General features: G+C 32.3%; 2 protein-coding genes across 2 annotated transcripts; both read right to left on the bottom strand.

Annotated features, from left to right (window-relative positions):
* Positions 1–2,428: 2,428 nt before the first annotated feature.
* Positions 2,429–3,364, bottom strand: LOC123252003 (olfactory receptor 1052-like). The gene has a single exon (XM_044681343.1). The coding sequence runs from the start codon at positions 3,362–3,364 to the stop codon at positions 2,429–2,431; it is 936 nt and encodes a 311-aa protein (XP_044537278.1).
* A 10,792-nt stretch (positions 3,365–14,156) lies between these two features.
* Positions 14,157–15,092, bottom strand: LOC123252015 (olfactory receptor 1052-like). The gene has a single exon (XM_044681355.1). The coding sequence runs from the start codon at positions 15,090–15,092 to the stop codon at positions 14,157–14,159; it is 936 nt and encodes a 311-aa protein (XP_044537290.1).
* Between the last annotated feature and the right edge of the window lie 1,772 nt (positions 15,093–16,864).

Genomic DNA, 16,864 nt, shown 5'->3' with positions numbered 1-16,864 from the left:
ATCAATCATAATATGAAAAAAAATTCTAAATCATTATTGATTAGAGGAAGGCAAATTAAAGCAACTCTTAGATACTACCTCAAGTGTATTAAATTGGATGACATGGTAGAAAAGGAAAATGAGAAATACTAGAAGGAATGTGGGGAAAGTGGGACATTAATATTCTGCTGGTAGAGTTGTGAAGTGATTTAGCCATTCTGGAGAGAAATATGTAACTATGCTCAAAAGGCTATAAAACTCTGCATACTTTTTGATGCAGAAATAGAAATATTAAGTCTCTTACACACACACACAAATAAATAAAAAGGAAAATGACCTATATGTACAAGTACACACACACACACACATACTCTTTTAGTGGTGGCTAAAATTGGAAATTTTATGCCCATTTATTGGGGAATGATGAACGTGTTGTGGTATATAATTGTAATGGGATATTACTGTACTAGAGGAAATAATGAGCACAGCAATTCAGAAAAGCAACAAAAACTTACATAAGCTCATACAAAATGAAATGAGGAAGACCAGGAAATCGTTGTACAATATAACAACAATATAGAATGTTTATCAAATATGAATAATAGCTATTCTCAGCAATACAATGATTTAGAAAATTCTGAAGAATTCATGAAGTTAAATATACACTTCCAGAAAATGAACTGATGGAGTTTTGATGCAGATTAAATCATATTTTTAAAACATTTTTCTTGATAATTTTTTTTTTGTGGGGAGGGAGTTTGTGTTTTCTTTCACATCATCACTAACATGGATCATGTTTTCTATGATAGCATATGTATAGTCTATATAAAATTACTTGCCTTCTCAATGAAGGGGGTCAGATAGGAAAGTAGAAAAGAATGTAGAATTTAATTTTTTATAAAGAATGTTACTTTTTTACCTAAAATTGGGAAGAAAAGAAAAAATTAAAAAAAATAATGGCGAGGATGTTTTTTAGGGAAAAAAAAACTTGAGAATTATACAAACAGATGAAAAGTGAATTGACCTGGACAAAATTACATTACAACCAGTAGCAACAATGCTTGAAATAAGAATGATTTAATTATATTTAACAGTACAATTATCTAAGACAATTTTGAATATTTATGATGGAAAAATGCTACCCATCTCAAAAGAAAAAAGTGATGGAATCTAAATGCAGATTAAAGCATATTTTTAAAGTTTTCTTTATTATTATATTCATTATTATTGTCATGTTTTTATTTTTTTAACAGTGGTAACAAGAAAATATTTTGGATGACTGACTACATATAATCTTTATCAAATGTCTTACCTTCTTAATGAGGGAAAAGAGATGGAAAGGGAGAAAATTAAAGAATTTAAAATCAATTAAAAACAATTTATTTAATTGAGAGAAAAATTAAAATTAAATGTAAAAATAATGTAAATCCCAAAATACCAATTATATAGATACAGTTGGAAAGAAATCTAAAAAAAACCCTTTAAAATGAAAACAAACATATTTCAAGGTCATTGGGCTGTCTTTCAACTATTGAACTAAAAATTTCTTCCTTCATTTGATATTTGTAAATCCACTTTTGCATCAAAGTTTTCCTATGTCAAATGGATGGAATGATTGTTGTTTGACAGAAATCATTATTATAACATTAACAGATAGATAGTTTTAATAGTACTGTCCTTTTCACAGCATCCTTAACATCCTTGGCCCATAGACTAAAGATTAATGAAATCATGGTTTAGATCCTACTGGTTAATTAGTCAAGTTCCTTGATACAGAAAGTTGTAATAAAAATGGTGATGATAATGCATAAATGGCCAATGGAAAATGATTGATTCAAAGGTACTTAATCTGAAACTTAGATTATATTCTGTTCGCATCTATATTAATTGTGTGAAATTGGGAAAAACATTGAACACATTTGTGAAATGGACTGATTACATATGTTTATCTTTCGATGATCAGCATATTCAAAATTCTATTTTTTTTTAAATTTTGAGCCCCTTCAAACTCTCTTATATTACATTCCAAGATTTTTTCCTCTTTGGACCACATTAAATTTATTCTATGTGACTATTCCTAACTCAATTTTTCCTACTTCAAATAGATATTGGTTTAGGAATTACATAAACAATTCTAAAAATCTTGGAGTTAAAAGCAAGTAGAACTCCAAGGGAGTAATTGGACAGGGAAACAGAACATTTTGATTCCATTTTTGACTGAACTAATGACTGGAACTATAGATAGATCAACTTTTCTTTTGTGACTCAGTTTACCATTTTGAAAATTATCCTGACAACTATTTGTTGAGTTCTGAAGGTATTCCAAGTCTAACATTCTGGGTAATATTTTCTACAAGTTCTGACATTCCATTGATTATAATTATTTTTCTAAAAGTATTCTAGTGGCTATTAAACCAGTTTTCAATAAAAAAGCATCACAATCATAACACTAACACAAAGATGGTTTCAGTTCTATTGCCCTTTTCACTGCATCCTTAACCTCTTTATTCCTTAGGCTATAGATCAGTGGGTTCAGCATTGGAATCACCATGGTATAAAACACAGAAACCACTTTTTCTTGTTCTAGGGAATACTGGGAGCTTGGTTGAATATAGCTAAAGCTTAGGGAGCCATAGAACAATGTCACAGCTGTAAGGTGTGAAGCACAGGTGGAGAAGGCCTTATGTGTGCCAGCTGCTGAGCGAATCCTGATAATGGAAACAACAATGAAGATATAAGAAATAATCACAATCAAGAAGGTGAGTATGGCAATTATTCCTGAAAATATCAGGAGCAACAATTCATTTCTGGAAGTGTCAGAGCAGGAGATTTTCAACATTGCAGGGACATCACAGAAGAAATGGTGGATGATATTTGAGCCACAGAAGGATAATCTGACTAAGCCAATTGTGTGTATCAGTGCATTACTTATTCCCCCTATAAATGACCCAATGACCAGCAGGGCACAAACTCTTTTGGTCATGACAACCATGTAAAGCAATGGATTAACAATTGCTACATACCGATCATATGCCATCACTGCTAGGAAAAATCCCTCAGTGGTAACAAAGACTCCAAATAAATAACCTTGCAATATACAAGCACTGAATGATATGGTTGTCTTCTCAAAAAAATTCTTAAGCATTTCGGGTCCAAACACAGAACAATAACAAGCGTCAACAAGTGAAAGGCAGCTGAGGAAAAAGTACATGGGAGTATGAAGCTTAGGGCTAATTTGAATTAATATAAACATTCCAAGATTCCCCACCAAAGAAGTGATATATATCACTAGGATAAGCACAAAGAGAAACACTTTCAATTCTTCACGGTCTGTCAGTCCTAAAAGGAGGAACTCTGTGACCTCTGTGGAATTCTCCTTGGCCATTCACCAGGTTTTTCATGTTAATGACTGTAAGGAAGAAAATAAGAATAGTATTAACTTATGAGAAAAAAAAAAGTAAATGGATACATCAGAACTAACAATGACTACTCAAGATGTGACCAGTTTGTAAGAGATGGTCTAGAAATGAAAAATTATTAGTCAACTAGGTTGTACCTTGAACAGAGCAGTAGGCCTATAGTTATGAAGATCAGAGTTCAAACCCAAATTCAGACATAAACTAGCTATGTGATCTTAGGTAAGTCATTTAACCATGTTTACATCAGTTTCCTTATCTGCAAAATGAGCAGGAGAACAAAATGGCAAACTATTTTAATATCTTTGCCAAGAAAAACCTAAATGGGGTCACAAAAAGTCAAACAACTGGAAAATAAAAGAGCAATAACAGTTGCCTACACTGTGGACCAATAATATGTCTTTTTAGACCAAAATTCGTCTTAGATCATATCATGATGTAGAGAAGGAAGGAATGTGAAAAATCATTTAGTCTTCAATGTTTCATTCAGCAAACTGAGATAACAGTGAAGTAAAGTGACAGGAAATAAGCACCAAAGATTCTTTTTAAACCCATGTGTTTTCATTTTCAGGTCAATTGTTTTCCCCCATATTGCCATTTCCATGTTCTTTCACAGGGTAGAGGACATGTAGTTCAGTCTGATCCTATTAGATTGTAAATTTGAGAACTACATAGGAAATATTGAAATTGTTGAGGTTATCAGAATGGAATGGAAATTATCCAGGATTTTATTCCCTGTTTCTTTTTACTCCCCTAAAGGAATATATGGTCTAAATAGGAGATCTGGAACTCAAACATAGTTTTTCTTCTGCTACATCATGTCGCCACCAAGCAAAATAAAAATATTCATTAGATTAGACCATCTAACATAAAGCAAAAAAAAAAAAACATAGACCTGGAATTATCCAAAGTCAAATGCCCTCATTTTATGAAGGAGAAGTACATTGCTTAAGGTTAAACAAATAATACATAGCACTGAAAGAATTTGATCCTAGGTCTTCAGAACAAGGTGAACTTACTTTTCTTGAAGGAGAAAATCTTCTAACAAAATCATCTAGAATTCTAATGGGCTACATCTAAAATAGTGATTTCCCCTTCAGTAGGCATGTTCTAGAAAAATGTCTGTTTCATAGGAATGTTTGAGAGGAGATAGTAGTTCAGGATGGGTTAATCTTGTCACCTTAAATTCTAAAATTGTATCACAAATACATACATACATACATATATATATATATATATGTGTATGTATATATATATATTAGATTCCATTATCATCTTCATTTTACAGGTGAGAAAACTAGCCAAGCCAATCACACCTAGTAACTGTCTGAGACTCCTGGTTTGGAATTCAGACCTACTTGACTTGTGATCACCAATTCAGTATTATCTTATGTTTTCTGACCAAGGTATCTTTGGCTCACCTCATTGTTTGTGTATTCAGCTATTCTGAGGATAGGGTTGCTCAAAATACTTTAGCAAATGAAGCCAAAAGAGATTACTTGACAATCTTATAAGCAAACTTTATTTTTCCCCTACTGAGTCTATTCACACTCCTCGAATTGTTTTTTTTTTTTTTAACCCCCACTTTCCATCTTGAAGTCAATACTGTGTATTGGCTCCAAGGCAGAAGAATGGTAAGGGCAGGCAATGGGGTCAAGTGACTTGCCCAGGGTCACACAGCTGGGAAGTGTCTGAGGCCAGATTTGAACCTAGGACCTCCTGTCTCCAGGCCTGGCTCCCAAACCACTGAGCTACCCAGCTGCCCCCACCTCCTCAAATTGTTTTTAATCTTTTTTCTTATCCTCACTAGAATTTATCTCTGTCCTTCCAGGCAAAATTCAACATTTGAGCTGATTTGCCTTTATTATCACAGTCATTATCATTTTCATCAACAACAACAAAACCTTTTTATATAATCACATAAGGGACAGGGAAACTTCCATTATCATGTATAAATTTCACTCATAGGCATCATTTTATTTTAATTGCATTATTCCTCCCAATTTTCTAGATAAGGTTATTGAGGTCCAGAGAGGCTTTAAGTCAAAGACCTAATAAGTGTCAAAGCCATGTTAGGGATAGGAATGAAGAGTATAACTTGCATACTTTTTTGTCACTTTTAAAAACACTTTTTCTTTAAGTACAAAACATGGAAATATTCACTGAAATTCAATTAAATATAATGAAATTTCAAGAGACTCACTTCACTTACCAAATAAAGAGTAGAATTTTTAGCTTTTTCAGATTTGCCAGGTTTCAGTTTCTTACAGTATATCACTTAATATTTTATTACTAGTTGACATAATTTAATTTGAAGTGAATTCCAGGTAGTAGAAAGCAGAAAGTAATCATGATTTCTGGGAGTTTTAAGAATGGGGGGAAAAATCACAACCTAACTAAACTATTAACTATAGAGGTAGAAAGCAATGCTTTCCTTTAACAACTATGACACAAAATAGTTGTTTATATATTTCTTTTCCTTGGAAGCAGATTCCCTGGAGGTCAGCTAAAGCTTAAACAAACAACTAAAATAAATCATTAATAATATCATTTGAAGACCATGGGGAAATCACCAAAATCACAAGCAACACATTTCTTTCAATTAAACATTTCCATGTTCAGAGATCATTGTAATTTCAAGAAAGGAATCTTTATGTAATAGGGTAAATTCAAGAAGGCAGGCAGAGAGAATTGTATTGATCTTTACTTGAGTGAATATAAAATTCTTACTTCGATTTTGAAGTGTGGGAATATAAACAGCAAGACAAACTTCTCAAAGATTAATGTCCCAATTTAAAAGAACAGCCTTCGAGATAGCAAGTCTAGAAATCACATTGGCCATTCAAAATTTGATATAATTTAGAGGAGTTTCAACAAAGCTATCTCAGGGAGAAATAATATAAATAAATTATTTTTTTAAAGTTAATCTTTTGTTAAAAACATCATAATTTTTAATATTTTATTTTATCCAAAGTTTCCTCTTTCTGGAAAACAATTTCAATAGTAGTAGCTAGTTTATTTTATATTTTATTCTTTAGTGTAAATCAAGATGATATTTGCATTTTTCTTCATATAGTTAGAAACTTAGGATTTGTGTCCATCGATTGGGGAATGGCTGAACAAATTGTGGTATGTTATGGTAATGGAATACTAGTGTACCATAAGAAAATTAAAGATAACAATGATTGTATGAAAAAATGTTCCAAATCATCCTTCATTAGAGAGATGCAAATTAAAAAAAAAACTTTGAGACAATACTGCATGTCTATCAGATTGCCCAATATGACAGTAAAGGAAAGTAATAAATGTTGGAAGGCATGTGTCAAAATTGGTACACTAATGCATCATTGGCAGAGTTGTAATTTAATTCAACCATTATGGAGGGCAGTTTGGAATTATACCCAAAGAACTATAGAACTATTCATTCTCATTGATCCGGTAGTATCACTCCTGAATCTGTATACCAAAGAGATGATAAAAAGAGTTAGGACATACATATACAAAAAGTTTTTATGGAAGCTTTATTGTGGTGGCAAAGAACTGGAAATGGCGGGGATGTCCATCAATTGAGGAATGTCTGTGTAAATTGTGGTATATGTATATGTTGGTGATGAAATACTATGCAGAATAATTTCAGAAAAAGTTGGGAAAACCTACATGAACTGATACAGACTTAAAGAAACACAATCATGAAAACATTGTATACAATAACAACAATGTTGTATGATGATCAGCTGTGAAAGACTTTGCTACTATCAGCAATCCATGAGAATTCTGAAGGATTTATGATAAACAATGCCATCTACCCCTGAAGAAAGAACTATTGGAGTCAGAATGCAGATGAAAGCATGCTATTTTTTCACTTTAGTTTATTTGAGTTTTTATTTTGGTGTTTTGATTTTTATACAAATATTCTCTTATAATAATGACCAATACAGAAGTAAGTTTTTCAGGATCACATGTATATAACCCAGATTAAGTTGCTTATCATCTCTGAGAGTGGGGAAGGGAAGGGACAGAGAGACACTTTGGATCTTACAAGTTCAGAAAATGTACATTGGAAATAGTTAAATTTCATCTGATCGGGGAAATAAAATATTAAAAACAAGAAATCTAATGGTTTATGGCATGCAGGAGAATAAGAGGAAGAAGTGAAATGAAGGGACTATGTCAATACAACTCTCAATCATACCTGTGGGACATCTAAGTGGCTCAGTGGATTGAGAGCCAGGTTTCGAGATTGGAGGTCATAGATTCAAATCTGGCCTCAGGCACTTCCTAGCTATATGACCACTGGAAAGTCATTTAACCCTCATTGCTCAATCTTTACAATTCTTCTGCCCTGGAATCAATATACAACATTGATGCCAAGATGTAAGGCAAGGGTTTAAAAAATGTCTGTATAATAATTTTAAAAATTAAAAAGAAAATATTCTATACTTTAAAAAATTTTAAATTGTAATTGAATTATTTGATTTTTACACAATAAAATATCAACAAGATCAACATCAAACCCATGGAGGGGAAGATTGTAACTAACAGTATATGTAACTTTATGTTTTAGCTATTTGTTGAAAGGACAAAAATGCAAGTTTACAGATATGATTATGCTATTGAAAATAATAGTTATCATTATTGTTATGATTATAATTTTCTTAGAATATGTGTCAAGATTTTCAAATTTTCATTAATCCTTTTACCATTCAAAAATGATAAACAGAATTGCAAGAATCTTAGACTCTAGAAGAGAGACTACTAGAGAAGTATAAAATTTGGAATGTATATTATGAGAACTGAGAATAAACTGAAAAATATAGTTGACCAAAATTATATAGGGGCCTATCAACCCATTATTGCAATGATTCTCCAATTTTATATAGCATTTCTTATTAAAAAGAAAGATATTGGTCCTACTTCTTATATATTTTGGGAAAATGCACAAATAACTTTCATTAATATTTTAGTACATTAAAATTAACATTATACTTTCATAATATTAAATGTAAAATTAATTGACACAATGTACACAAATATTTGTTTAATTTATTTCATTACCAGTAATTTATAATTTTACCATTAGTAGCATAAATAATAATCACATTAATATTAGTAATGCTACTTTTCATAATAGTTATATCTTTTCCAATTTTCTCAAACCATGGCACCAGTAATGATATTGTGTCTGGAATTCTTTTTCAATTATTCTCTCTCTCTCTCTCTCTCTCTCTCTCTCTCTCTCTCTCTCTCACACACACACACACATTCATATACACACAGTATGTTTTGGTAAAATGATAATGCCATAAAACTCTGTTGTATATGAATATTGTTTAACAAATTTCATGATATCAGAAAGTTTGTGCTGCTAATGACTTTGTTGATATGAATTTACCATGTTAATTTTACTTTTGTTGGCTCTAATTTCTACACCTTTATTAAAATAAATTTATGTGTTGGTACACAATCTGGACTTATTTTTACCCAATTTTCGAAACAGATATTCTGATCCTTAATGTCAGCGATCTGGTCTATAGTCAATGCTGCCTCTCTTAATTTAAGGAAAAAAATAGGACATCCTTTTCATTTCCATCATAGAATCTTATTACAGGGAAACCAATGCTCAGAACACAGTTTAATTTTTTTTTAACAAAAAATCTGGGTCGATATCTAAAAAAACCCAGTGTACAATGAGCAACTATCAATAATATGGAAATAGGTCTTGATCAATGATACATGTAAAACCCAGTGGAATTGAGCATCAGCTACAGGGAGGGGAGGGTGTGGGGAAGACGGAAAGAACATGAATCATGTAACCATGGGAAAATATTGTAAATAAAAATAATAAATTGTAAATAAATTATAAAAATCACTGCTATTTTAGTAATGCAATATTAAATCTGTTTCTCCATATTCCTATCAGCATTTAATATCATCATTTTAGACCATCTTGTTCTAAGTTAATATATATTACCAGGACCATATATTTTCTAAATTGGTCCTCAGGTAGCAGACACAATCTGCAGCCAGGAGCATACTCTCCAAAACAAGTCTTTCCATTTTGGTGATAGCCAGTGGAACTTTCGTTCCAGCACAACCAACCCACAGGGATGCAGGATTACCTCCATAGTACAATGAGTGTTAAAGACTTTTGTATAATATTTATGTTCTCTAAGCCATTGTTATCTCAAAAGAAAATTTATTTGTATTGGGGATGTTGTTGTTTGCCCAATTTTTTCTGAAATTATATATTGACTTTAAACTTATGTTAAAACCATTCTCTGTTGCTTGTGTGGGAAAGGAAGGGTAACATTTCAAGGTATTAATTAGAAATCTTTTACCTTTGGACTTTGTCCTCCAGCATCCCTTTCCCTTTGTCCTCACGTTTGTGTTGTTATGTTGTTTGTATATAGTTCTGTAACACCTCCCTCCTCTCTCTCGCCTATACGACAGCTTGGGTGAGTTCCCTCTTGACTCTAGCTTTTTAGTTTCCTTTTTACTTCAAGTTAATGTTAATAACCTTATTAACTATAATAGGAGTATTTGAATATTAATTTTAATCCTCACAGAAGATTCAGACATTCTATCACTGCTGTTTTCAGTGACAGCTCTGGGAGTTTGACAGTTTTCCATTTTTAAAATATTGTGTGATGTGTAGAGACAGGTGTTACTCCTCTCCTTGTCAGTGCTTTAGTAATTAGCCAGAAATAATACCTGATCTTTGGGATTGCAATAAATAGAGCTTCTCCAGTCCCTTACTCACTTGGAACCCTAAGCAATACTTCTCATCAGGACTACTACTCCTTTCATACCACAAGTGAAATTGCTTCTCAAAACCCCTACTATCATGTTACAAAATGTGCTCCACTCTACCCTTGCACTGTGATCTGGAAGTTAATATAGGCAAAGAAGATGTCATACCCAATTCATTCCTGTGTCTAGTGTCACAGCAAAGGTTCCCCTGAAATCTCTTCTGACAATATGCCACTTGCTCTTTACATCTCTGACTTCAGATTTCTCAAAGTTTCTATTGATACTTTTGACACCACCTAGTCCTACTACTGATGTTTCAAATACTTTGTTCATGAGTCAGTCTATCTCCATGTCACAGATTCCTTTTTCTAGCCTGCTAATTTCTTTTTAACAAGAAAACTGTATCACCCTGGACTTTTCTTGGATATGCCACTCTAGAATATGGTTTGAGTCATAAAAAAATTATTTGGAGAGGAATGTTGGGAGAGCTCAGCTGACTGCTTCCTCTTCTCTGCCAAATTAACTGTGATCCTAAGTCTAACTTAGATCTTTCATTTTTGCTTTCCTACTCTAATGAATGCATCATTTCTCTTTTTTTATTTCCTTAATTAATTTATTTGTTAATTTTTTGGGGGAAAACATTTTGCCAAGGTTACATGATTCATATTCTTACTCTTTCCCCCCAAAAAAACCCCATAACTGATACACATTTCCACTGGTTTCTTCATGTGTCGTTGATCAAGACCTATTTTCATATTATTGATAGTTGTACTAGGGTGGTTGTTTAAAATTTACTTCCCAAATCATGTCTGCATCAACCCATGTGTTCAAGCAGTTGTTTTTCTTCTGTTTCCATTCCTGTAGTTCTTCCTCTGAATGTGGGTAGCATTCTTTTCCATAAATCCCTCAGAGTTGTCCTGGGTTATTGCATTGCTTCTAGTACAGAAGTCCATTACATTTGATTTTACCACAGTGTATCAGACTCTGTGTACAATGTTCTTCTGGCTCTGCTCCTTTCACTCTGCATCAGTTCCTGGAGGTCATTCCAGTTCACGTGGAATTCCTCCAGTTTATTATTCTTTTGAGCACAATAGTATTCCATCACCAATAGATACCACAATTTGTTCGGCCATTCCCCAATTGAAGGACATTCCTTCATTTCCCAGTTTTTTGCCAACACAAAGAGCACATCTATAAATATTTTTTTACATGTCTTTTTCCCTTTGATCTCTTTGGGGTACAAACCCAGCAATAGTATGCCTGGATCAAAGGGCAGGCAGTCTTTTAGCACTCCTTGGGCATAGTTCCAAATTGCTATCCAGAATGGTTGGATCAATTTACTACTGCAACAGCAATGCATTAATGTCCCAATTTTGCCACATACCATCTAACATTTATTACTCTCCCCTGCTTTCATTTTAGCTAATCTGGTAGGTGTGAGGTGATACCTCAGAGTTGTTTTGATTTGCATTTCTCTAATTTTTAGAGATTTAGAACACTTTCTCATGTTTTTATTGATAGTTTTGATTTCTGTGTCTGAAAATTGCCTATTCATGTCCTTTGCCCATTTATCGATTGGGGAATGGCTTGATTTTATGGAACAATTGATTCAGCTTCTTATATATTTGAGTAATTAGCCCTTTGTCAGAGTTTTCTGTTATAAAGATTTTTTTCCCAATTTGTTGTTTCCCTTCTGATTTTGGTTGCATTGTTTTTGTTTGTAAAAAAAATTGAATTTAATGTAATCAAAATTATTTATTTTACATTTATTTTACAAAATTATTTATTAAATATTATTAATTTTTTCTAACTCTTGCATGGTTTTTTTAAAATATTTTTCCTTTCACATATATCTGACAAGTATACTATTCTGTGTTCACTTAATTTACTTGCAGTTTCCTTTTTTATATTCAAGTCATTCACCCATTCTGAATTTATCTTGGGGTAGGGTGTGAGATGTTGAGCTAAACCTAATCTCTCCCATATTTTTTCCAGTTTTCCCAGCAGTTTTTGTCAAATAATGGATTTTTGTCCCAAATTTGGACTCTTTGTGTTTATCATAGACTGTCTTGCTGACATCACTTACCCCAAGTCTATTGCACTGATCCTCCCTTCTGTCGCTTAGCCAGTACCATATTGTTTTGCTGACCACTGCTTTATAGTATAGTTTAATATCTGGTGCTGCTAGGCCACCTTCCTTCACATTTTTTTTTCTTTTCAAAGCCAGGCAGACCAAAAACAGAGAAAGAAAACTACAGACCAATCTACCTAATGAACATAGATGCTAAAATATTAAATAGAATACTAGCAAAAAGACTCCAGCAAGTGATTGTGAGGGTTATCCATCATGATCAGGTGGGATTTATACCAGGAATGCAAGGATGGCTCAACATTAGGAAAACCATCCACATAACTGACCATATCAACAAGCAAACCAACAAAAAACATATGATTATCTCAATAGATGCTGAAAAAGCCTTTGACAAAATACAACACCCATTCCTACTGAAAACACTAGAAAGTATAGGAATAGAAGGACATTTTCTAAACATAAACAGTATATATCTAAAACCATTAACAAGCATCGTAAGAAATGGAGATAAAATTAGAAGCCTTCCCAATAAGATCAGGTGTGAAACAAGGATGTCCAATATCCTCTATTATTTAACACTGTACTAGAAACACTAGCAGTAGCAATTAGAGAAGAAAAAGAAATTGAAGGTATTAAAATAGGAAATGAGGAGACTAAGCTATCACTCTTTGCAGATGATATGATGGTCTACTTAAAAAATCCTAGAGAATCAACTAAAAAGCTAGTAGAAATAATCAACAACTTTGGCAAAGTTGCAGGATACAAAATAAATGCATATAAATCATCAGCATTTCTATATATTTCCAACACATCACAGCAGCAAGAGTAGAAAGAGAAACACCATTTAAAATCACCCAAGACAATATAAAATACTTAGGAATCTATCTACCAAAACAAACACAGGAATTATATGAACACAACTACAAAACACTTTCCAAATAATTAAAACTAGATCTAAACAATTAGAAAAAACACTGATTGCTCATGGGTAGGATGAGCTAACATAATAAAAATGACCATTTTACCCAAATTAATTTACTTATTTGGTACCATAACTAGCAAACTACCAAGGAACTTTTTACAGAATTAGAAAACACTATAACAAAGTTCATTTGGATGAATAAAAGACCAAGAATATCAAGGGAAATAATGAAAAAAAAATCATCATCTTTTGCCAAAGGGAGAACACTTTTTTTTTCCTCAGAGATGGATACCATATAAAACAAAAATTGGATAATTGTCTTCACAATAATTTTGTTCTTTCCTTCTCAACAATCTTCCTTAATGCTTAGAACCATCATAAAGTAGAATGAATTTGCTCAATAATAGTGAGACAATGAGATGACTTTAATTTGATATTAGATCAATTTTTGAGTTGTACTATGCAAATAGCATACAGTTATTCTTAAGAATGGATGCTCTGTAAGATTTTTTCCAATGCTGAGATACTATGAAATTACTTTTTTAATAGTATGATTGGTAAAGTGATATTTTAATATTTTAGTGAATTTAATTCTTTGTTTCTCAAACTGTATGTAATTAATGTGAGAAAGACCAGAGTATAAAAAATTAATTGCTATAGAGTAAATATGAAGAATTCTTAAAATTTCAGTTTCAAGTATCTAAAACTCTGTGTGGAAAAAAAATGAACTGAGCAATAGAACATCTGTGTTCCATCAATGTCTCTACTACTATAGGATAATCCAGTTGAATCAACTTTTCTTCTATTTTCCATTTTCCACTCTGAAATTTAAAAATTTGTTACATTTGTTGAGCTCTGAGTATGTCCAAGAATTGACATTTTGGAATCTATTTTCTAATATTTCAACCATTGCTAATATTTCATTCCTTGTCATTTTTTTCTTGAAGTTTTCTAATGACTAGCTATTTTTTGGACTGAAGGCATCACTATGATAACATTAACAAAAAGATGGTTTCAATTCTCTTGCCCTTTTCACAGCATCCTTGACCTCTTTGTTCCTTAGACTATAGATCAAAGGATTCAACATTGGAATCACCAAGGTATAAAACACAGAAACAACTTTCTCTTGTTCCATGGAATATTGGGAACTTGGCTGAATGTAACTAAAGGTTATGGATCCATAGAACAAGGTCACAGCTATCATGTGAGAAGCACAGGTAGAGAAGGCTTTACGTTTTCCAGCTGTTGAGCGGATCCTAAGAATTGCAACAACAATGAAAATATAAGAAATAACCACAGTCAAGAAGGTAATTATGGCAATTACTCCTGAGAATATCAGGAGCAACAGCTCATTTCTGGAAGTGTCAGAGCAGGAGAGTTTTAACATTGCAGGCACATCACAGAAGAAATGGCTAATAATGTTTGGCCCACAAAAAGATAATTTGACTAGGCCAATAGAGTGAGTCAGTGAATTAATCATCCCACCTATACATGACCCAAAGACTAGGATTATACATACTCTTTTGGTCATGACCACCATGTAAAGCAGAGGATTAGCAATTGCCACATAGCGGTCATATGCCATCACAGCTAGGAAAAATCCCTCAGTGGTAACAAAGACCCCAAATAAAAAACCTTGCAGTATACAAGCACTGAATGATATGGTTGCCTGTTTAAAGAAATTCACAAGCATTTTTGGTCCAGAGACAGAACAGTAGCAAGCATCAACAAATGAGAGACAGCTGAGGAAAAAATACATGGGAGTATGAAGTTTAGGGGTGATTTGAATTAATATAAACATACCAAGATTTCCCACCAAAGAAATTACATATATCAGTAGGAAAAGAATAAAAAGAAATACTTTTAATTCTTCATGGTCTGTCAGTCCTAAAAGAAGGAACTCTGTTACCACTGTGGAATTTTTGATGGCCATTCAAAGACTTTTTTCATGCCAATAACTGTGAGAGAGAAAAAAAAATAAAATTAATTTAAAAAAAGAGAAGCAAAGACATGAAGACTAACTATGACTGCTCAAGGTAGAACTAGTTCAATAAAAATTTTTTGTACTAAAAATTGCATAGGCTTGAGGGTAATAAGGAATCTGTTCATACATCATGGAAGTAGAGTAGAAAGAAAACTCAGAAACTATTCTTTTCCTTGCAATTAACAAATTGAGGTACAATCAGATAAAATAACTTTTTAAAATAAGCACCAAAAATACTTTTAAAAATTCCATATATTCTCATTCTAGAACCAATTATCTTTTCATTGTATTGCAATCTCTATGCTCCATTTAAGGGTAGAGGCTTTATAGTTCCACCTGATCCTATTAGAGATGATAAAACTGAGGACCAAATAAGAGGTAGTGAAGAGAATGGAGGTTTTCAGATTAGATAGTTTCTATAATATTGCCCCTTGTTTTATCCTCTGTTGATCTGAATTCCTGAAATGAATATGTAGTCTAAACTGGATATCTAAAAATCATACCTGGATCTCTTTCTGTTATACAATACTCACTCTGAAAAGAGAAACTTTCAAGTAGAATGAGAATATTCCATTCAATTGACCTTTTTCACCTAAGGACAAAATTTTAGAGCCAGAATTATCCTACGTAAAATACTCTCATGTTATAGAGAAATGACTTATTCAAGACAACACAAGTAATATGTATGAATGTATGGATTTGAGCTTAGGACTTATGAATAAAATAATTTTGTTTCTTTAAAGGGAAAATTTCCTAATGGAACTATGTATGGGTGTAATGGACTACATCTATAAATAGCACTTCTCCTTTCTGTTGGAATTTTAAAGAAAATGCTAGATGACTATTTCACAGAAATGTTTGAGAAAAGAAACCACTTCAACAGAGGGTTAAACTAGTTAGGTACATTTAAACTAGTTAGGTACATTTAAACTCTAAAGCTACATGGAAAAAATATCATAAATCTTAAATGTGTATATAATTTTGATAAATAAATATATGTATTAATTGAATTTTAATTAATTGTATTAAAATTTAATTTCATATCTTCACTTTAGACCATTATAAGCACTTTATAAGCATTAATCCTATTTCCCCCTCTTAAAAAACCTGAGATAAATTTCATTATTATGCTATATTTATTGGTAAGAAATGAAGGCAGAATGAAGTTAAATAACAGAGTTACACAACTAAAAATTGTCTGAGACTATATTGGAAAACAGATCTGCTTGACTTGAGATCTCTAATCCAGTGTCTTTCTTTATAATTTTTCTGGCAGGATACCCTGGTCTCAACTCCTTGTTTGGATTATTAGGTCCATTAAAAATGGAATTTGCGAAAGAAATTCAGTAAACAAGTTTTGAGTGTCTCCAAGAATCTTATTATCACTCTAGCATAAATGTAAGCACATCATTGTTTCTTTGAAAAAAAATAAAATTTAATTTCATCAGTTTCTTCCATTTAGGAATGATTCATATTCTTACCCATCAGAATTTTAGAATGTAAGACCTACAAAGAGCCTCCCACTCAAATGGTTTTGAAAACAGAACATTGCAACTTGGAGGTACCTTAGAACACTGAATATCAGAGGTATAAACAAAGGTCTTAAAATGTAGTAACTGAAAGTCCAAATTCCTAAAATTTTTAGATATTTTATAGTCCAGTATTGCCATTTTAAAAATTAATAAAGTGAGGTCCTGAAAGAGCAAATTACCTGTTCTAGA

The sequence above is a fragment of the Gracilinanus agilis genome, chromosome 6, assembly GCF_016433145.1.
Source record: "Gracilinanus agilis isolate LMUSP501 chromosome 6, AgileGrace, whole genome shotgun sequence".
Taxonomy (NCBI): domain Eukaryota; kingdom Metazoa; phylum Chordata; class Mammalia; order Didelphimorphia; family Didelphidae; genus Gracilinanus; species Gracilinanus agilis.
The sequence above is the reverse complement of the archived record's forward strand: the minus strand, read 5'-3'. Positions and strand labels throughout refer to the sequence as shown.

Coding starts and splice junctions, on each gene's coding strand:
- LOC123252003 (XM_044681343.1), bottom strand. CDS start 3,364: ATGGCCAAGGAGAATTCCACAGAGGTCACAGAGTTCCTCCTTTTAGGA.
- LOC123252015 (XM_044681355.1), bottom strand. CDS start 15,092: ATGGCCATCAAAAATTCCACAGTGGTAACAGAGTTCCTTCTTTTAGGA.